We start from the raw sequence: 22,084 nt of genomic DNA, 5'->3' as shown, positions 1-22,084 counted from the left end.
TCACCAGGGCAGAGTAGAGGGGGAGGAGAACCTCTCTGGACCTAAGAATCAGTTGGGGGAAAGCCATGGTAGTGCGAGTCGAGAGAAGAAAAAAGCAGTAGCAGGTGCCTTAGCTTCTAACGAAACGGGGCGGCTCCGGGGTGCCAGCAGCGGCCAGACCCCCGGCTCCCGAGGGCTGCCCTTGCTCCCGCGGCCCGGGCAGCAGCGCCCTGGGGAGGACGGGCAGCCCCGCCGGGACTCCGCCGGCTCCTCAGGGCTGGCAGCGGCTCAACGGTTCCCAACGGCCACGCTCGCGGGGAAAGGCTCCTCGCGGCAGCCCGGGGCAAGGGGTAACAGCCCGAGGCGCGGCTCGGGCGCTGCAGCCCGCTGACCTTGACCGAGCCCTTGTCACCTTCGGAGGAACCCGAGTGGGGCGCACGGTGCCGCCGTGTGAAGTAACAACAGCCCCGGCTCTAACAGCCGAGCGGCGGGCGGTGCGCGGAGCCGCTGCCCGCACAGCGAGGGGCGGGGAAGGGGAGTAATAAACGAGGCGCGGTCGCCCCGCCGGTGTTTCCTCCCTCTCAGTACCGCGGAGGGAAGCGGGGTGTGTGCCCTGGGAAGGCACGGCGAGGCCGTGCCGCTGCCTGCTGAAGGGGCAGCTGCCCCAGGTTGTTCTGTCCCGTCCCGGGAGGGCGGTGCCGAGCTCCGCTTCGCGCCGGCTGCCTTCACCTTGCCCCACCTCGCCTCCGTGCCCGCCCGCCGGGGCGCGGTGCCGCCCAGCCGCGGAGGCGAGGGGAGCAGCGCGGGCGGGAGCCGCCTCACTCTGCGCCCCCGGAGTTTGCCCAACTCCTTGCGATGGGGCGCAGTCCTGCCTGAGCACCTGCCGGCAGGCACCGGCTCCCCACAGCCCTCGACGCCGCTATGGAGAACCTCGCGGGCGGCAGCGGGGCGGCGGAGCCGGCGCACCCCTGCGCGGAGCCGGAGCTGCCGGCCGCCGGCCCGGCGGAGGCGGCGGCGAGCGGTGGGGAGGCGGCGGAGGCCGGCGCGGCAGCCCCGCGACCGCGCTGCCTGCGGGCCGTGTACGTGCTGAACGACCCGCCCAAGGCGGGCGCCGGGGCGCGGAGCCCCGAGGCCGGAGCGCGGCAGTGCCTGCTGCGGGCCTGCGAGGCCGAGGGGGCCCAACTCGGCACGGTCAACTTCGGGGAGCTGGACTTCGGGGAGACGACGGTGCTGGACGCCTTCTACGACGCGGGTGAGCTGGCTGGGCTGAGGCGGGGCCGCGGGGCGGGGTCTCAGGCTTGCCCCTGCCCGGTGCCACCTGGCCGAGTTGTTTGGGGTCACGGCCGTCCGAGCTGGGAAAGGCTCAATAAAGGTGGTGCTGCGTAGACCAGAGAAGAGGGAAAAGGGGACAAATGTGAGGCTGTGAGGGAGGTCTTGAGAAGAAGTTTGGAGACAGGAAAAAGGGTGCAAGGGGAACCTCATCTAAAGGGAACAAAAGCCTGCTTTTCAGGAGCATCATGCATATGGAGGAGGTATGAGAAAAAATTCAGGCCCTTACACCAGCTCTTCCAGTCACCACCGTGTGTTGCCCCAGCAGGGCTGTGTATCCTATGGTACCAACCAAGCCTTAAGGAGTAGCAAACTTCTTGCTAGTGTGATTTGCTAAGAACCCTCTTCCAGCTGCCAGCCTGGCTGGGAGCTCAGAGCAAGACAGAGTATGAAGATGGGCCAGGCAGAAGCCTCTGAGGAGGCATGAGCAGATGGTTCATGTTCTCGAACTGCAGACCTGGACAGTCAAACTGGCTTGCACATAGCCAGGCACAGAGCGATCCAGGATTGCTCTGAACAAGAGAGTGTAGAAACTTACCCCAAGGAAAAAGACTTGTGAGTGTTGCCCATCCTGTCTGGGCTCCAGTTGGTGTCTGGTCTCTGATGGTTCAAAAGTAAGCTGCAGTCCCTTCTCCACTCAAAACACCTGTCTGGTTGGGCAGCGTGGAAGAGAATCATGAGCTTTGTGATCCAGCAGAGGAGGCCCCTGAGTCAATAGGTATGATTAAAACTAGTCAAGGTGAGTAGCCGGACATGACGCAGATATACTTTTTCTTATATCTGTATGAGCAGGCAGTACTGTTGAGTCCATGTTGATGACTATTTCAGAAGGAGACCTTTGTTTTGCTCATGAGATGTGTTAAAGAATACTTCTTAAAACTTCAATCTAATTTTAAATTCTCATATGATGATGAGTTCATTTCATACCCTTATAAGTCACCCAGATATTGAGGAATGTCCCATCTGCTGTTGCTTTTTAACTTCCCAGTCAGAGGATTCTGTTATATCTCTACTTGCAAGGTTGAAAAGTGTATAAGAAATATATTCTTTGTGTGTCCTAGTACACAGCCATGAACTAGCAATTTCTTTGTGTTTCTCCGGTATTTTTGTAGCACTTTTGAAGGTAAGTGTAACAGTGTCATTATAGTCTCATCAATGCAAAATGATTTCTCTATTCCTACTAATAGTCCTGTTAATATGTTATGCACTCATCTACTCTGCATTGTACTGAGAGCTTGAGGCAGTTATTTAAAATGTTTTCTTAAGTTGCTGCATTCTGAAGTGGGTGTCTCTAGTCTGAGAGTGTGGCCTACCTTTGCAGACTTTTGCATTCAGGTAATCTTGTAGGACCAAGATAATTTTATTGGTGATTAACATTACTTTGTCATAGTAAAGCACCTTGTTACTGGATACTACGGTAACACACTGATGTCCAGGTTTATTCAGCAGATACTTCATATTGTTTTAAATGTCCATTAAAAACTCATTGAATAGTGCTGAACTAGGAGTTGTTCCAAAGGAGACTGTTCAAAATAGTCTTTGTGTGAGTTTCTTTCCAGTACTAAAATTTTGAGATGAGCCAGAGGGACAACTTTTTAATCTGTGCAATGTATACCTTTATTTTGTAAGCATTTTGTCAAAGCATCCTTTAAAGTCAAGTTACCTGTATTAAAAGAAACTCAAGTGTATTGACATGAGTCACTTCTATCAACCAGACCTGCAAGCTGTGAAGAAACAGAGATTTATGTCTGTATATACTCTTTTTGAAAACGACTCTGAATGTGTTAGTTGTATTTTAGCATTACTTTATTGTCAAGGGCCCCAAATTAACTGCTACCATCTTTAATTTAAAATAATACTGTTGCATATAAACCATCATTTTGATGGAGTATTTCTTTTGCTCTTCTGTTATCTTAATATTTTTATAAGTAGTTCTTGTGACATTAACATTCTTAATAAGTTTTCTGTTCTTGCATTGCTGCAGTTACTGTCTGAACATATGTGACATATCCGTACTTCTCTTTAGTCATTTTTTTTTCCAATAGTTGTGCTGTACTGACATTTGCCCCATCCATTGGAGTTTTCACAGTTCCTTTGCTATGTCTAAAATCAGTGTTTAGAGAAATCCTCAGTGAGAACCTTTACACTTCTAATATTTAAACTTATAAAATTATGCTGGCACATTGAAATGTCTTAGTACTTGCTGTTTCATTTCCTCCTCCTACGTGTTGCGGATGGGGAAATTTTTTGTTCTTCTTAGAGTGTCATATGGAGTAGTTGCTTCATTCTGCAAAAGGGCCAAAAAGTGTCTGTTACACTTTTCATTTTTTGTTTTGCTTTCCTTTTTTTTTTTTTCCTCCCCTCCCTTTTTTTTTCTTTTTGGTATCAGCTAGCAGTGGGCCTAAACTCCTTATTGGCTTTTTCATTACCATAGATTTTAAAGTGTTGCATCTACAGTTCTCAATTTATGTACAAAGATCTGTCATTGTTTCTTGAGAACTTTTGTTATGTCCTTCTTGTTTTCTTGCTCTGTGTTGTTTATTGGTGAGTTCTCCCCAGCTCATGTTTTTGAATACATATCAAGCTGTTATCCAAAAATGCTGAATCTTAAAATTGTTCATTTACATACAACAGTCTTAATCTGCTGCCCTGCAATTTCTTTAGTCTTTGAAAAATCAGCCCTTTTAAGTTTTTGTATTTTATAGATACAGTCCATTGTTGCTGTATTCTCTTTCCAGAATATGTGTTGGATTGGGATTGTTGGCAATTCAGTTCTTAATGAAGAACAACATTAAGAATGAGTTTTAATATGAGCAATCTTATGTCTCATAATTAACTTTCTGTGTTAGGAAATTACTCTATGTTTACTTAAAAACCAGAAAACAACAAGTAACAACCTAAAGAAGCTTTATTAATGCTTGTGTAAGACATCGAACAGATGTTTCCTGTACTGAAGATATCTATTAAAATGTATATTTACATTCTGTACACCATGGGCAGAACCTTGATAAGTAGTTCCTCTTGCTCTGTGATGAGAGTGGGAGTTCTAAAAGATACTTGCCCACTGCCATCTCTTGGTTTGATAGTTGGAACCTTAACCAGTAAATATCTACTAATGATTAAACACTGAGCAGTAAGATCCATCTCATTGTGAATAGCAGTGACAGGGTCTTTGTCAAAAGTGCTAGTTGTTGTCCCCTTTTCCCCACTCTGCTGGAAATTGTAGCCGTTTACTTAGAGTCATAAGACACGCTTCCTCCCCAGCAAGCTTATCTGTCTTATTTGGTATAAATCTATAATGTAATGATTCTTGGAACTGGTACCTTGCTGGTTTTGACATCAAAACTTTAAAAGGACAGATTAATGAAAAAGATCAACAGATCAAATCTGTCTGCAAGCAGATTTTCTAGTAGGTGATTTTTCAGTAAACCACTGAGAAGAATGCTGCACCTGTATTCCATAATAAAAGTATGATGTCTCTTTTCTCCTTGAGTATACTCATTACTGACTTCCCATCATTTGAAATCTTATAATGAATGGAAGTGTGACTTAAGGCATAACTTATTAATAGTTATTGCAGATGGTAGGCAATGCAGGATGACCCTGACCGTAAGAAATCACTAAACTTTCTAAGATGTTTTGCTAAAGGGGACCTACAGCACTTGCAAGACTAAACCAAACTGTAAAATAAGGGCTTTTGATAACAGAAAGACGAGGTCTCTTTGCTCAGTCTGTACTAGAAACAAGCTGTCAACAAACTAATTCATGTTATGCAGAAGTGGGTGATGGAAATAGAGATCTACTCTAGGTGAACATGCTTTAGCAGGTGGGTTAGACTAGATGATATCCAGAGGTCCCTTCTAACCCAAACCATTCTGTGTGATTCTGTGTAATAAGGATGCTTGCATACATTGACTGTATCTCTAGGAAGAAAGAGACAAAATCTTTTTATATTGAAAGCCACAGATCCTGGGCATCGGTGTGAAGCTTTTTTGCACAACATCAAAGCAATTTTACACAGAAACAGTGACTCTAGGAGCTAACTGAAGATTTAAAAAATTCTTCACGATTATTCCATGCAAAAAATCAAACTACAGGCACTATAGTGCATTCATAAATAGCTTAAGAGACATAGTAAAAAGGTGAGTGTGGCTTGGTGATGTTACAGTCACTCAGCCTCTGTGTGCTCTTACTATAGCTGCAAAGGATCTTTCTGTTCTGCGTTTACTATGAAAGCAAATATGATGTCAGAGTTACATGTCTAATCTGTACCAGTGGAAGGATGATGCTAGGTAGAATGGGAAGTGGCTTTTACTTGTCTACCTGAAACTCTATCAAGGCTTATTGCCTCAAGTGCCACAGTATTTGGCTACAGTGCTGAGTAAAGGAGTGGCCTCTACAGTTGTATGAGTTTTAGATGTTTCCATTTTGGTTCTGTGAAATCCTATTTCTGTAGTTAATAATCCTTTTACCTCATGAGGGATGTGCAGCAATCTGTTCTGAGGCTTGGAATATTTCTTTGGCCACTTGACCACAGCATTTAGAGATGGCTGCCATCACTGAAGTCAGCAGGATGAGTTGACTGAAAGGAAGACAAGCGAGAGAGTCTCGAGTCCTGAGGAATAAAAGTTGGGCTAGAAGTTTGCCCAAGAAAAATGAGTGTTTCTCTGAAAATCCAGGAAATTATTGTCAGATCGTTTGTGAGAACAGTGGAATATTTTGAAGTTTGCTTCTGTTATTTTGCTAAGTATGAACTTCCCTGACCAATGATAAGACAGCCCCAAAATGCGTTGTTTGATACCTGTCTCTGCAGCCACATCTTCACTCAGAGCCAGTGTTAGACTTGGGAAAGGGCCCAGACAGAGCCTGAAACAGGGGTCCTTCTTACTTCTGTACCGTAGTTTAGCCACCCTTAACCCTGATTTCTTGTCCATGAAAGTCTTCATGTTACCCCATGAGAAGGAGAAAATACATGTTCTGGATCCTTATTTTCAGGCTCTGGCAGCCACTGAAGTTATTATTGCTGCCTGTACCCAGCTGCCAGCCCTGAAGCCCTTTACAGCCCAGTATCCCCACTTCAGAATTGATAGGGATGCTTCAACTTTTTCAGCCCAAAGGCTAGTATGTCAGCGTACAGTAAACATTTGTCACTAGTTTAAGCTAATATATGGCATGCTAAGTAGTGTAGCTGATCTGGAGGCATAGGCTTGTCTTGCTGACTCTGCCACAGGGGTTGTAATCTCTAACAGGAAGGTAAGAATGACAGCTGAGGGCAATAACTTCTTAGATAAACTTAGACACATCTTCCTGCTGCAATTTATCTTTGTCCCTGGGTGTGACAGTGAACAGTGCCTACCTCAGCAGGCAGAGTTTACTGTTTTTCTGAGGAATACTTAATGTTTGTTCTTTCCATTCTTTTTCCCTGCAAGTAGCTCAATGTCTAGTCATGTATTTGCTTTAAATCTCAGGAGATGTATATACACTAGAATACAGAAACATGAACAGAAGCAAACCAGCCATCTTCAGAATGAGAAGGTGGTGACTGAGAGGCTGGGACTAACTAGGCTGGATATTGTGCTGCTTTAATACAGAGCAGAGCTATTGGGACCTGATCTTTTATCTCTGCATGGTGCTGCACACCTAGAGTGACAACAGGTGTTGCCAGAAAAGCTTTGCATTGTGCCATTGAACCAGATTTTGCTGATAACAAGACCTTGTAATATGCCAGTAATGTAATCCTTTTATATCCAAATGTGCGAGGTGACTTTTAAATAAAAGTAAGAAGCCTGATGCAATCCATCAAGTCTGTATGTTACTATGTTACGATACATCTCAGGTGCTGTAACACATGGTACATTCAAGAGGTGTATCTTCCTTTAATGGTACTAGTTGAGGTCAGTTTCTAACATGAAGTCTTCTTGCAGAAATGCTTATTTGCACTCAGAGATTTGCATGCTTTAGCTCAACTGTGGAGAATGTTATTTTCTATCTGTCACCTGTGGAAAAGTCTTTGTATCAACTCTGTTGCTTTTTCTGTGTGTAACCTTAAAGGCTTCACTTTAGTTCAACTTGTGTGTGTTCTACGAAATAGCTCATTTAATGTCAATTGAACAAGCTTAGAAACGTGTAAGTAAATCACCATATATTGGTTATGCAAATAAATAATCATAAATAGCTTATGTGGAATTCATTAACTCTTCTTTGGTATACTGCCATGGGCCAAATGCACGATCAGAACTGTGTTTGGAAAATGATGGAGATGTTAAAAAGAAGAAATATACTTGATTCTCTAATGGAGAGAGATTCTGGTTTATTACTTCTGCTTTTGGACCAACATCTCTTTTATTTGTAGTGAGTAACACGGAAAGAAATACTGACAATCCAAAACCCAGTATGAGTCCTACTTTTTAATGAAGCTTTGAATGAAGTTTTTTGGACATCTAAAAATCTGGTGCTAACCGTACCAAATTTGGACTTTTTTAGTTGTTCCAAGGTGAGAGTATGTACACATGCATGCACTGTCTCTCTGAAGTGACTCATTTCTGTGCCATGACCTTTTGATAACCGAAAAGAAGTTAGGCATGCACTTCCCGCCCCTACCCCCCCTTTCCTCTGCTTCAAATTCACTTGCCTGAAAAAAACAACAACAAAACCAAAAAATAACCCAACCTACAACTTTCAGTTTTCTCTGCTTGCCTTCCTCTCCTCCTGAGCTTAAATATTAAATCTGAGACCTCTTCCCGAGGCTGACTGTGAACCCTCTGTCACTGGATTTTGTAGCTGGGAGCACTACAGGTGTTTCTAGGTGTTGAATCAGCTGGGAAGGAATCTTCTCCCTGAATATAATACAAATTGTGTGTTCCTGTTTTAATTTACTCTGCAAGTAAGAATTTTCACCCTATTATTAAAAGTCTTATTGATTCTCACTAAATAGACTTAGACAGAAGCTTTTATGCCCATTACAACCATTATGAATGATGTAGAAAATCTGAACATTTCAGGTTATTCTGAATTACTGCATCTATCTTGAGCGCAATTGATCTGAAGACCCATTCTCACACAGCCCTGAAAAACACAGCAATTAGGGTGGCTTTTGTTTTGTTTACTTAAATGGTTTTTGTTTGTTGGGGTTTTTTTGTTTGTGGGGTTTTGTTTTTTGTTTTCTAATGAAACACTTCTGGAATTCTTCATGTAAGTAAATGTTGTTCTGCTTACTGACAGGAGAAAAACAAAGTGTTGACTCTGCCTACCAGTCAGTGAATTCTAAAGGTTACCTTTATTTTATTTTGTTTAAAAGTCGTATACAAACATTTTAAAATATATTTCCTAAGTTATTGTGGAGGAATCTGCCGTGCCGTTTGACCATGAGATGTTTGCAAGCAGATCTCTTGCAAGCAAGTCCCTTGCTACATTTCAAGTTGACTTTGAGTGATACCAGAGAGGTCCTGAAAAGAAACTCTACATGAGGCTGACAGGCTTGAGTCAACCAGGGTGGGCACGAGGCTGCTTTTGTAGGTTCCTGCTGGCTCCTGGCCACTCATCTTCTTTGCAGTGATTACATGCTTTTTCAGTCTTGCTGTGCTGTGTGTAGCATATTCTTCATAGGTTTAAGAATCTTTTCCGTGAGGCCTGAGATCACAAAATCTTTTTTTTTTTTTTTAAAAAAAGATATAAATATTTACTTATGTGTGAGTTAATTACATTGCTTTAATTTCTATCTTTCCATAAAACAGATGAGTTATGATATGCAGTAGTTTATTTTATGTTCTGCAGTCATGTCCTGCTTTTATCAGTGTAATCATACATGGCTTTTTTAATGATTAAATTGCATGTTAACAGAAGTTGATGTATTCTCTAGTTAAAAAGTAACTAATGTTCCTTGCTTGTAGGAACAGGAGCTTGAGGTAAAGCTCTTCTGATGTGTAAGGAATTTGTGCAGAACTTGGACAAGAACTCCAGATGTTTTCTCTTCCTCTATATTCTGCTTATAAGATGGTCCCAATTTCAGACTATCTGGCTGCAGACCTGTGTTCAACTAACAATCCAGACAAACCGCTGCTTTCATGCACATGGAGGAGCAGCCCCAGTGGTGGTTGCTTGGTCCAGCTGCTGCCTCTTTTCACACTGCAGTGATGTTACATAGAATCATAGAGGTCTTTTCCAACCAAAATTATTGTAAGATCACCAAGTCCAACAGTTAACCTAACACTGCCAAGTCTACCACTAAACCATGTCCCTAAGCACTACATCTACGTGTTCCTGCTCCAGCAGGGTGATTGGACTAGATGATCTTTTGAGGTCCCTTCCAAACCCAAACATACTGTGATACGTGTCTTTTAAACACCTCCAGGGATGGTGATGCCACCACTTCCCTGGGCAGCCTGTTCCAATGCCTGACAACCCTTTCTGTGAACAAATTTGTCCTCATATCCAATCTGAACATCCCCTGGAGCAACTTGAGGCCGCTTCCTCTTGACCTAAATCTGAAAGTTAGGCAGTCAAGATAGATGTAGGGTCTGTTTTAGGAGAACTTCAACGTAGTTTGCTGCTTGCAGATGAAATTGATGAGCTTGGTAGTCTCTGCCTTGCTCTTCAGCAGGATGTGAATTGCTTTAGCCTCAGGCTACCTTTGAGCAGTGATGTGGGTGCCTGAGACGAGCCAAGAGAGAGAGTGCAGCTGTTGCTTTGCGCTGCTCCCTGGCACAGCCTTGCTATAAACAGCATAACTTCAGTATCTGCAGAGGTCAGTGCGATCCAGCTGGCAGCTGATGGCCCAAACATGTCCCACAATATGACTGCACCTTCTTTCTCTCAGAGGTGCTGCTACTACCTTCACCTTTTCCTGGGAAATTGGGGTAGAGGCACACCAGGAGCAAAAGCTGCATCACTGTAGCCTGCAAGGAGGGAACCAAAGCTGGGATGTGAAGTCTGATGCTTAAAAGTATTGGATCCCTGTGTCATGATAAACTGTGCTTGCTCTTTTTATTCCTTTGTAATATTTAGCCTGGCAAGGTAAAAGATTCTGCTGTGGTGTTTAAGATGGTGGAACTGAAACTTCTTAGATATTCTCTGGTAAAGCTTCTGAGCACTTAAACTTTGGTCTAAGTCAGTAGTTCAACAACAGTTATGCCTGGGAGCTTAAAGCCAAATGGGATTCACAGCTTTAAAAAATGTACCTCAGCTTTTATTGCACTGCAAGTGTGTGATCCCGCCTTGGTAAGCATGATCTTTCATTAACTGAAGTGGGCTCTGGTGATAGGCAGAAATCCAAACCAGTAATGACACTGTTAGGATTACATACCTAGCTTTCTGTTGATCTGGGATGGCACAGCTAAATCCAGTATTAAGGGAAGTACTCTAGTTTGTCATAGCTGAACTTGTACACATATAGTCATCTCTACTGTAGCATATACTACTTTTTTGCTTAAATTATGTTTAAAAATTCTTCATTATCTCTTTAAGAAACAAAAGGTAGTTTTAAATAGAATTATCTTGAAGTGCTTTTTAACCCCGTTTTGCTCAGTGCAATCTTTTCTGTTTCATTTTGTATCAAGTTACAGAAGAAAGTGTCTGGAGTCTGCTGTTTGTTTCTTCTTCTCCCATTAAGGAAAATACACCTTCATGCAGAGAATTGTAACTCAACCACTGGTCATTGGCTTCTCAACAATTTGAGAAATGTTGTTCACATAGTATCTAAAGCTTTTGAAATCTAAGTGCAAACGAAATTAGTTCTGGAAAGCAAACAAACAAACTCCCATGTAAGTCAGCATGATAATGAGATTTCCCTAAAATTCTTCAGTTTCCTAGTGGTATCAGAAGTGCTTTCCATGAGTTGTGGTATTCCATTGCCTACAAGCCTGTCAAAAAGAGAGTTGTGGATTCATGAAACGGTGGTGAAAATAACAGGGGAGTTACTTGGTTTACGCTTGGGAGAATTGTTTATTTGCCACTTGATTGCTGTCCTCTCTCCTTCCCCCGCCTTTAAATTTGTTACAAATATTTAGTAGCTAGCTCAACCAGGATAAATTGTATTGAATCGAGCATCTTTGCCTTGCCAGTCACAGAAAGGCTGTAGGTTTTGTCTAATGCAGAAAAATCTATTTCTGTTATAATTTCACTCAGGTGCAACTAGCTGCACTAACCCTCCTGTTACTGTCTTTCACTCACAGCAGCTGGAGAAAGAAAAAAAGATGATTATTGTTTTAAAAACTCTACTGATTTGTGTATGTGTTGAGGGGAGAGATTTCTTGTTAGTTTTGTGTTTGCTCTGAGAGTGACAAGACGAAACTGGAGCTGGGAACTGGTAAATTAAAACAGTCCCAAGCCTGTATTCTGTGTGTTACTTTCCAATGCTGCTAGACCAGTCATCTCTGCTGCTCTGATCTGAGTTGATAATAAAAATTTGCAGGAGAAAAGCAGATGTTTGCAATGTTGTAACTACTTGACACTCAACTTCCTTAGCAGGGCTTCTGTGTTTGCAGTCCTGTTTAACAGAGTATAAGCATCTGTCTTTTGTGGAACTGAGTTGTTTTAGATATTTTCTTTGTAAATTGATGCTTGACATACTTCAGTCTCTTTAAACAGAGTTTGAGAAAAGGACATGATTACCAAATCTCAAAGCCTGTTCCTGCTAGTGTTATTCATGGTCCTTAAGACAACTGACAAATTATGGGTTGTTGTCAGGTGGAGAAAGTGTCCAAATCAGAATGAAAGAAAGTCTGAAAATGGTTGAGATGGATTTTTTTGTTTGTTTGTTTTCATGATAATTAAGTTTTGGACTTGGTAAACTTATCTTTTTGCTTATTGTAATAGCTACAGAACAAAACTAGGTAAGTCTTCATATTGTTTGTGGAAAACCAGAAACTGCTTTGACTTTGTCTTGAAATCAAGGCAGAAGACAATGCTCAATTATTTATTAATTTTTACCGTTTAATACCTCTGCAGATTCCTTTTTTTGCAGTAATGATTGCCTCTGAGAAGTTATAGTACAACTGAGAAGAATAACAAGTTAACTTTCTTAATGTTTGGTATTTTGGACAATTTTAAAGTTGAACATTCAGGATTTAGAATCTTAAATCTAAACTTTCTTGCATATTCTCACCATGACACATTCACAAGGCACAGATCAGCAGTGTGCTGCTGATCCTTTTCATTCAATATGACTTCAAATTTGAGTTTCCACCTTGCATTTCCACCTGAAAGAGGTGGTGGTTGCTATTCTGTCCTGTCTGTTTAATGAATCTGTGGGGCCTCGGATCTGACCGTGGTAGTTGCTCAACCCGACTTTGACTGTGTTTTATCTGATAAAGCTTTAAGGATTAATGAAAAATGCAATGTGTCAAATAGATCCCTTCCTCCTTTTGGAGCATATGCTGCTCTTTATGAAAATATTCACTGTTGTGATACTCTGTGAACACTTTTAACAAATCCTTTGAAATACATGCTGATTTAGCCTTGTCTTGAAAATTTAATACTTAATTCCAGCTAGTGAACAGCAGCCAGACTCTAATTCCAAAGGAAAAAGCCATAAATGCCCACTTTCAACAGCATTTGGCATCATCCAATAGTCAAACTGCAGTGCAGAACACAGTAAAAAAGGTGATTCTAAAGGTGCATAGGCAGCCTCGTGTCTGGCCTGGACACAGGTAAGAACTATGCACAGATCTGGTTTTTTGTTTTGGTCCATAACTATGTGACAGTCTGTTAGAGCACCGACTCCATATGCTTTGGCAACATTCTGTGAATGTGACTGGTAATGTCCTTTCTTTGGAGACAGCGTGACACAGGGAACTACATTCTGTCTTCTCTTGTATCTTTCAGGCTGGTAATGAGATAATCATGGTGTGGATTCAGCAATAACATCCTGGTGATGCTTATTTCTTACATATAGTCTATCACAGTTAATATTGTTGCTCTGATTATGGTAACTTCATCTTTGAATTAAAGCTACTTTAGTCAAGTAAAATCAGGCAGTATCAGAAGTAGTAGGAAGATTCCACTGCCATATGCTGAAAGTACAGTATCCATGTGCATTAAAAATGCCTGCACAGTGTTTGGATGACCTGATAACACAAATTTCCAAAACATTTTTTTAGAAACTGCTTGCCATCTGAAAACCTCACTGCACTAGTCAGTGTTTATTTTTTCCTTATTGCATCTGAAACTGCCAGTAAAACAAGCATGCATACTCTAGTGGTATAAAATTCAGTGTTCTCCCTGCTCCATGGTTCAAACCTTTTTCCAGGCTCGAACGTTAGGTACAGGCACAGGCCTGTAAGTTCTTCCAGTCATGTGCAATTGCCTTTTATTGCCAGTTTAATGTTGTAAACTAATTTTCAGATTGGTGAATGCAACAAGCATTAGGGGTTTTTTGGTTTTTTTTCACTGCTGAAGTTCAGTCTGTGAACTATACACTACGCTGTGATCACTGGGGCAATGCAGAGAAGTAGACCTAGGGTGAATATGCACAAATCTGGGATAGGGCAATCTTAGTTTTATGGCTTGGCACCCATCCTCTCTACACAAGGTGTGGTACACAGAATTCAGAAATCTTCAAAAGCAAAAATTTACTTAATAAAAAGACTTGCACATTAATAAAGATGCTCACTTCTTCTGCAGCCTTGGGTTTTTTAGTTTTGTTTTTAGTTTTCTTTGGTGATCATCCCCAAATCTGACTATAGTCTTTACCCAAAAGAAGAAGAAAATGATGCTCCAGCAAGAAGTGCCAGAGATTTCATGAAGTCTGTTTGGGACTTTGGACAATGCAAGTACTCATAGATTGCTGATTTGAACAACAGTGTAAAAACTTCAGCTGTGTGATAAATACAATGTTGCAAGAAATCAACCTCAAAACAATACTTAAATTTACAAGGAAAAAAACCCAAACCAAACAGTCTATTCTGGGATTTATTAAAAAGAGAAAAAAACATGCCATTAAGTACTTAAGCTTAGATTGTCAGCATCCATGCTGGGATTCATCTTGACACAACTTTATGTATATGTATATTTTGGGGCAAACCATGCTAGACTATATTTAATAAATGCTGGAAACCATGTTTGGAGGCTGCTTATAAAATCACAATTTTGTGTGATTCATTGTATCTGATGAATCACAATTTCACACAGTATCACAGTATGTTAGGGATTGGAAGGGACCTCAAAAGATCATCTAGTCCAATCCCCCTGCTGGAGCAGGAACGCCTAGGTGAGGTCTCATAGGAACATGTCCAGGCGGGTTTTGAATGTCTCCAGGGAAGGAGACTCCACAACCTCCTAGTACTTTAAAAGTACTAGTGTTCCTCTGACTCTAGAGAGATCCTATGATGATTAGCTTTGTGTATCTTACTTTTAGTTATAATTTTAGTTAAAGTAGGGACATCTAGAATGGATGTGCTGTGATAACAAATCAGCTGTGTTCATGTTTAATGTTCCTTGCCTACAAGCAGTGTACTGTATTTATGTGATAGGTAAATGTAAGGAAGATAGTGGTTGTGACTTGCTTTGGAAAGGACAGCTTCTGCTGAAATTCTAGATTTTATTGATCACTACTTAATGCCTTGAAATAGATTTTCCTCTTTTTTTTTTTAAAGGATGTTGCCTGTTTTTGAAATCACACTGTACGGTAGTGACTAGGGATTTTTTCATTAGTGCATGCAGTCTCTTAGGCTGGCACATAAAGCTTGTACTGCTTGCAGGAAAGCTAAATATAGCAGACTGAATCCATATCTGCCCAGCATCCAGAATATTAAATTGAGAACTCTTTATCTATATGTGAGTGCCAAGTCTCTTGGCTCATGGAGGATGCTGTGGCTTTATGTGAACTTTATTTTGATTTGCACTTCAATATTACTGCCTTTTCTCAGTTAGCATTTTCCCTGTGCGTAATTTATTGTGCTTTTATGTGAGTCCTAAATGAAAGTCTGGGAGTCTAGCAGTATAAATGGGAAATCTGTAATCTGGTTATGAGATGGGATACCTCAGTTTGGTACATGCAAGTTCCCAGTGCTCTTGATGTTTGTTTTGAAAGAAATATTTAGGAAAAAAAGATTCAGAGTAGGAAATTCTCATTTATCTGCATATGCTATATTTTTAATTCTTAAAGAAAAGAATAACGGTTTTAGCTTAACCCAGACTTAGGAACTTTAGTGTACTGAAATATTTTTTCTTTCAATTTTAGTGTCTTTTATTTTGATTAGTTTTCTTATCTCTTACATCACTTTGGACAGAAGATAGTTTTTGGTATAGGATGTTGGCCAGTGTTTGACCTGTTGGAGATGTGCAGATTTGGCAGGTATTTTGTTCTTTCCAGCCAAGATATTTAACATTAAATGATGGGTGACTCTCAAGTGGCTTAGTTTGGATAAATATCTGAAGCTTTGGAGCTTATCTAAATCTCCTTGGCCTAGAAGTTGATTTGCCTGCAGTCAGAGAGGAGGAAACAGCCTTTTTTGTTGAATTTCATGCTCAAGAATTCTTAATGTCACTTAGGCCAGATTATCCCATAAACAATCTTTTTTTTGATACTTCATTCCCTTTTACTGCCTTTTATGACCCAGTGAAGGCAGTGCAGGGGTGCAGGAAAAGATAAATAAAGTTCACCTTTCTCATTTTTCTCCCCAAACTACAGGCCAGATTCAAATTAGATTCACGGTTAGGGTGTTTTTTCTGTATGCTCGCTCAGCTGGCTCGCTCAGCTCTAGTAAACATCGCAGTGAAAATACTCTCATGTGACGCTTGGCACACATATCGTACTGCGGACAAGTGTGAAGCACCTGGCTTTAATTTACTCCACTGTTTCTTTGCTTCTCTGCTTTTAAATAAGGCAGAGAAAATCCAGATTCTGTAGAATTAGTAGGCTTTTTGGCTTGCAGAGAAATTTTAGGAAGTAATGTTATTCTTAATGACCTGGCATAGTGAAAAGTATGTATGATGTGAGACATCTACTCATTATAACTGTCTAGCATCTATGTCAGATTTTTCAGTATACTAACAATACACAAACAGGGAAAATAACTGAACAGGTATCTTCCTCAGATTATCTGTGATGAGTAAGTATTTTCATAGTGTCTTGGATATGTAGATTTGGAAGCCTTTTTCAATGGGTGATAATGAATTTGGTAGAAAGTGAGAAGGAACTGACTTCTGAAATCTTCATTTGCCTAGTGTATGTGAATAACAAAAAGGGAAACAAATGTAGATTATTTAAATACTCTTTGAGAAGCCTTGAATGGTGCTTTGTTAGTATTCATTTAAGTATGGAGATTGAATGAACACATGGGAAGTGCAAATATCTGTCTTTTTTGAGGTAGGATTCAGGCATATTAATTGCTCTGTAGATGCTTATCTGTTTCACCAATGAAAGACCGCAGGTGCTAAATCAGAAACTATATGAGCTGTAACTCATGCTGAGGTACAACTGGATGATGAAATGAACTAGCTTAGGTAAAATATTAGGAATTTTCTTCCATCTAAAGGCATTTGGTTTGTTACAAACTACCTTTAAAATGAGGACTCTGTTTTTCAAAGCTACTTTTTGGGTTCCAGTGGGGTGTTTTGATTATTTCTTCCCCCGACCCCCCCTGCGAAAATCAGAATCCTAATAACTGTATGGTCACCAAGTCCATCTCTGAAATCTCAGTTTATGTGACGAGGGTAGCATCATGCAGCAGCTATGGGGCAGAAAAAATCAGGAATGGAATTCAGTTTTGCAGGCATTCAGCTGCCGAAGCCATGATACTGCCCTGCAATCTTGCCAGTCTCTGTCACCATGTGTCTGCTCATCTTCTGCAGCCACTGAGACCATTGGGATCTGCGTTGTTCACCACACCCCCGCTAGTCACTTGTCTGCTATGAGCTGTGGTGTTTAAAAAAATTTCTCAGAATGTTGAGATTCTTCAGCGTATTTCAACAATAATTAGGTAGTGAATATAGAGTATTGCACACTATGTGTTGGCTTTTAAAAGGAAGGATTATTTTTCCTGGAACTTGCAGTGATTAATGGTTGTTGTTTTTTTCATGATACGTAGTCAACTGATGGATGCCAACTGCAATAGCAAATTTCTTTAATTTGCCTTTAAAAAACAAAACAAAACAAAAAAAACCCAACTTGTATTTGGTGCATGCTTACACGGTTTAAATAACAGCCAGTGTAAATTTAAGTACTTGTTTTGGCACTCAAGAAATATGATTATACAACAGTGTGGATGACTATTATTTAAGAGGTGTTTGTGTGTGTTTTATCTCAGCCCAGAGTATTTTCTGCTACTTACAGAATCTAATGCAACTGTGTTTTATTATATGATATGTAAAAGGTGTGTTTTCTTGAAATGAAGTTTTTAATCTTAATTTCTTTCCGTTGTTGTAAAGTTTCTTAAAGTGCTTTTCCAGGAGGCTAGCGGGAAGCCCGGTAGCCAATACCACTCACAGGACTGATAAACTGCAATGATGGAGCTTCTAGCTGCTGCTTGCTAGCACTAAGGCAGAAATTATCAAGTTAAATATTGATTGAAGGATAAGAGGAGGGTAGAATGGGAAGAGAGAAGCAGAGGCTGTGGGTCATGGGAAAGCAGCAGGAGTTGCAGGCAGGCATAAGCATTCATCTGCCCCTGTCTCAATTTCTAATCCAGGAGCTTGAAGGCTGTAATTTTACAAAGAAATGGTATAAATATTGATCTCTTGTGCATATCACAACTTTTGGAATTCATATATTAGCTGTGTGCAGACCTTGGCAAGACTCATCTGATGTGATTGTGGTTGGTAACTAAAGATCAGTGACTATGATTGTGGTCCAGTGTGAGTGAATTTTTACAACCCTTCCTCAAGGAAGGGTGGATGTGCAAAGGGGTGTGAACTGGGTGAGTTTCCAGTGACAGCGTGTGCGGACATTGGGTTTGTTTTGTTTTGTTTTGTTTTTTTACTGTGATCCCTCATACCACTGTGAGTTAGCTCCCTCAGACTTGAGTCTATGTTGTTGTCAGGAGCTCACAAGCTATGGTATGGAAACAAACAAACAAACAAAAAGGTGAAGTCTGTTACTAGCTTTACAATGAATGTCATTGCCTTACAGAGAAATGTAATGCTTACATTTGGCTTAAAGGTAGTTTTACTGATAATTTGAGTATAAACTTAATCTACTGGCCAGGAGGTTGTAGTCAATGTTTCAATGTAACTAAACAATTAGATTATATGAGTAGCAGAAAAGACTCTAGGCTGAGATAGTACATACAAAACCACCTCTTAAAGAATAGTCATCCACACTGTTGTACAATCATATTTCTTGAGTGCCAAAACAAACAATGTCGTAAGCTGGGATTCACAAATGAGGTCTCAATTTATGAAAAACTCAAGAAACAGTTGGGTGTTTCGGAGGCTCCTTTGGAAATCTTATCTGAGGGTTTTCATTGTGACAGTCCTTCCTTTGCCTTCACAGAGGCAGAGAAACTGTGGGTATATTGGTGATGAGAAAGAGCTGTAGTCCTCTTCTGTTGGCCACCAATTTGTTGGTCAGCTGGTGGGAACATCTGCAGGGAAGTATCTGCTGAGATGATCTCATCCTTGACTGAAATGCCCTAATGGTTAATAAAATTCTTCAAAGCAGAGCTGTGAGGCTCTGTGGAGGAGGTTCATACCACTGAACACCTTCAGTGTTGGTATCTGCATTTAGATTTGAGTCCCTTGGTAGTTAGTGGAGAGAATGGGCACCTCTGGGCTGCAATTCATTTAATCCTAAAGTGGACTTCTGACAGATCAGATGAATGGTGCTTTAAAAGTGATTTTCCTCTCTCTGCTTTGGCAATGAAGTGAGTGAGGACTGGCTCATCTGAGACCAAACATCTCCCCTGTGAGTTTGACCAACTCACTGCTGAAATCTTAGCTTTGGTATGAGCATCATTTCATGAGACTAACAATAATACTTCCTGCCAGCCTGCCTCATCTGACAAATTTATTTTTTTGGTGCTTGGAAGCATTAAGGCTTCTTAATTTCTAAGCTTAGCCATATGCTTTTTACAGTGAATTATATATTTCCTAACTTCTGCAATTCAATGGTGCAAGAAAAGTTCTTTGAGGATTAGTTCTGTGTTTCCTTCTTTCCCCAAACTGCCAACTGTAAAAATCAACCAAACAAACAAAGTTTTCTGCTGTCTTCTGAATGACAAGTTATTTTCAGGTATTTCACTATTTCAATCCTACAATATTTTTCTCATTCATACTAGTGCAAAACCATTAAAATGCATTCTAAGTGTAGGTGCTTTAACTGCATTACTTTTCTTCCCACAGCACTTCTTGTGAGTGCTGGTTGCATTCTGTTTTGGCAGAGTCCAAGAGACTTCCTTGAAGAAGATCAATTAAGGAAATAATTAGCACATGCATGCTCTCGACACAGTTTTTGCTTTTCTGGATCAGTAGAACTGCATTCTTGTTTTAATGCAATGCTTTGCCTTGATTGAAACTTAGTTTTACTGTGAATTTATTTAAGAAATACCTGAATGTTTCTTAAAGCTTTTGTTTTTGGTATCCAAGGCTTTTGTAAGGATCCTTGCTTCCATTTAACAAAAAACTTCCTAATATGCAATCGCAGAGGAAACAATTGAAGGCTTCATGTGATGTCTCTAATGAATAAGGAAACCCCCAAACATAAAAATAAACGAGAACTCGGGATACAAATCAACCCTTAGAATTGGCAGTGTTGCTCATCTGCTGTAATTTGTTCTGTTCCTTTCAACTAAAGTGCAATTCTTTGAGTGATTTAATTTTTGGAACAAATGGTTATTTTGATATTAAGGAGTATACATCGATTATAAATATGGCACAAATACTTTGTCATAGTTTAGAAAAAGGAATAGTTTTAGATACTAGGTTCTCTTGAATTGCAATAAATGCTACTGGAGCATGAAAAATATGTTCTAGTTCTATTTTTAATGTGTATTCTGTGTACCAGAGGACAGATGACAGATGCAGTATCTGAGTACAAGTGGAAAGTAACACCACAGTGCTAACATGATTAGTGGCTGTGGTGTTTGGATCTGAATGTAACCCTGTTGTGGAGTCTGTGACACGAAATGGGTACTCATACAGAATTATGAAAGCCAGAGATCAACATTGGCCCCTCAGTCTTGTCTGTGCTGTTGTTTTGGATGTTAGTCTGATTTTTGCAGTATCCTGAAGGTTGATTTTGCTGGATGGGAATGGCCAATTAATATTGTGATGTCATATGTTGGGAAAATAGCCTAAGACTAAAATTTTCTAATGTTGTTGCCAAAAGCAAGTGTTTGAAATTGAAGGAACAAAAGATTACAGGTGAGAACAGATCTCATGAACAAGAAATTTCTTTCTGGTTATGACTAAACTAAATACAGTGTTTGTATTCCTTACATTAAAATGCTTTCAGGCTCTGGGCACATGTTGCTGTGCTGGTTGCATTCATTACTGACTTCAGCTGCTGGTGCCTCTGTGTTTTTCACACTGGATTAGTCTGTTGGCTCCTTTGGACTTCACATGTCACCTCCTGCAGGACAGCTATCCAAAAAGCGCTTGCTCCTGTACCATTGCAGGCTGCTGGGGGTTCTCTCAGTGGTTTGAATATAAGACTTATGAGGCACTTCTGTGATCTATAAGTGAAAAAATAGTGTGTCAGCTTCCTTATATCCACTTTCAGAGTGTAATCCAGCTTGAGTTTGAGTGCCCCAAATATTTTAGATGTGTAGGAAGGAGGAGATGCCTTGCAAGACTACATGAAAGGACTCTCCAGCATGCACCCGAATGCTGTGGTTAGAAACAAACTTGGATGCCTGCTTTTCTTCCTCCCCCTTCTCCTTCTATGTGGATGTGCCTGCTTTCCAAGCAAAGGCAGTGGGTCAGCTGAATCCAGCCTGTGAAGTGCCAGTTGGATGACTTTGCTTAACACAGTTGTTCCCAGATGTGTCTCTGGAGGTGGGGTGCTGCCAGTTTTGGTGTGTTTGTGTGTGAAGTGGAGCAAAGCAATTGTCCTAATTGTTGCACTTAGTAATGCTGACATATAGTGGAAAGGCTCATCTGAAAAGTAAAGTTTTGGAGTTTCCTAGCAACAGCAAGGCTCTGGATTTGCCTGGTCCTTTCAGGAAGTTATTTAAAAGCTGAATTTCCTTAGCCAAGAATGCTGCTTCTGCTCAGCTAATACATAGTTAAAATTACTTCTTCAACACTCACAGTATTCACATTCACAGAGCAGAACAACTTCATGGGGAAGGATGTGAAAACTGCTTTCCGGAGCAAGATTTGACACAGAGGAAGGAAGAAATGCAAAAGAAAGGTCTGACTTTCCCCATTGTGTTTGCTGTTCTGATAATGCTGGCTAGTCTAAGGGCCATTCCATTTTGCTAGGTGAGAGAAGCAGAACTGATGCATTTTGGTGTGTGATGCAACTTTCTCAGCAGTAGATCATTTTGCAGCTTAAAGCCTGTGGCAGATGAAGGTAAGATTAAAGCCACAACTGAGTAAAAGGCAAATAACAAGCTCAGTATGAGAACATAAATTAGAGGTGTTGCACTGGTTTTGATAAAACAACGTGTGCCTGAAATTGCCACTTTACAACCGTCTTTTTGTTTTCCTGAGCAGACAGACAAATGGTGGATGAGCACATTTCAGAACCTTTGCCATTTGATGCCTGGGTTTTCAAAATTCCTAAAACACTTAAGAAATCTATTAGAGCTGTAAAAAGTGAGCTGTATCTGTTTAGATTTTACTTCATTTTTTAATCAGAGTGGCTGTGGATAGATAATACACCAGAATCTGAATCTAA

At 40.8% G+C, this 22,084-nt stretch overlaps 1 protein-coding gene across 1 annotated transcript in view; it reads left to right on the top strand.

The window, feature by feature from the left end:
* Nucleotides 1–900: 900 nt before the first annotated feature.
* Nucleotides 901–22,084, top strand: part of MAP3K15 (mitogen-activated protein kinase kinase kinase 15) — a gene marked incomplete at both ends in the record, with an annotated part of 88,290 nt that continues 67,106 nt past the window's right edge. The window contains one exon of the mRNA XM_080364000.1: nt 901–1,231. Within this exon, the coding sequence (XP_080220126.1) occupies nt 901–1,231 (331 nt within the window). The remainder of the gene's footprint in view (nt 1,232–22,084) is intronic.

Source organism: Nesoenas mayeri (genome assembly GCF_963082525.1).
Source record: "Nesoenas mayeri genome assembly, chromosome: 1".
In the NCBI taxonomy this organism is placed as follows: domain Eukaryota; kingdom Metazoa; phylum Chordata; class Aves; order Columbiformes; family Columbidae; genus Nesoenas; species Nesoenas mayeri.
This window is presented reverse-complemented; position numbering and strand designations above follow the sequence as displayed.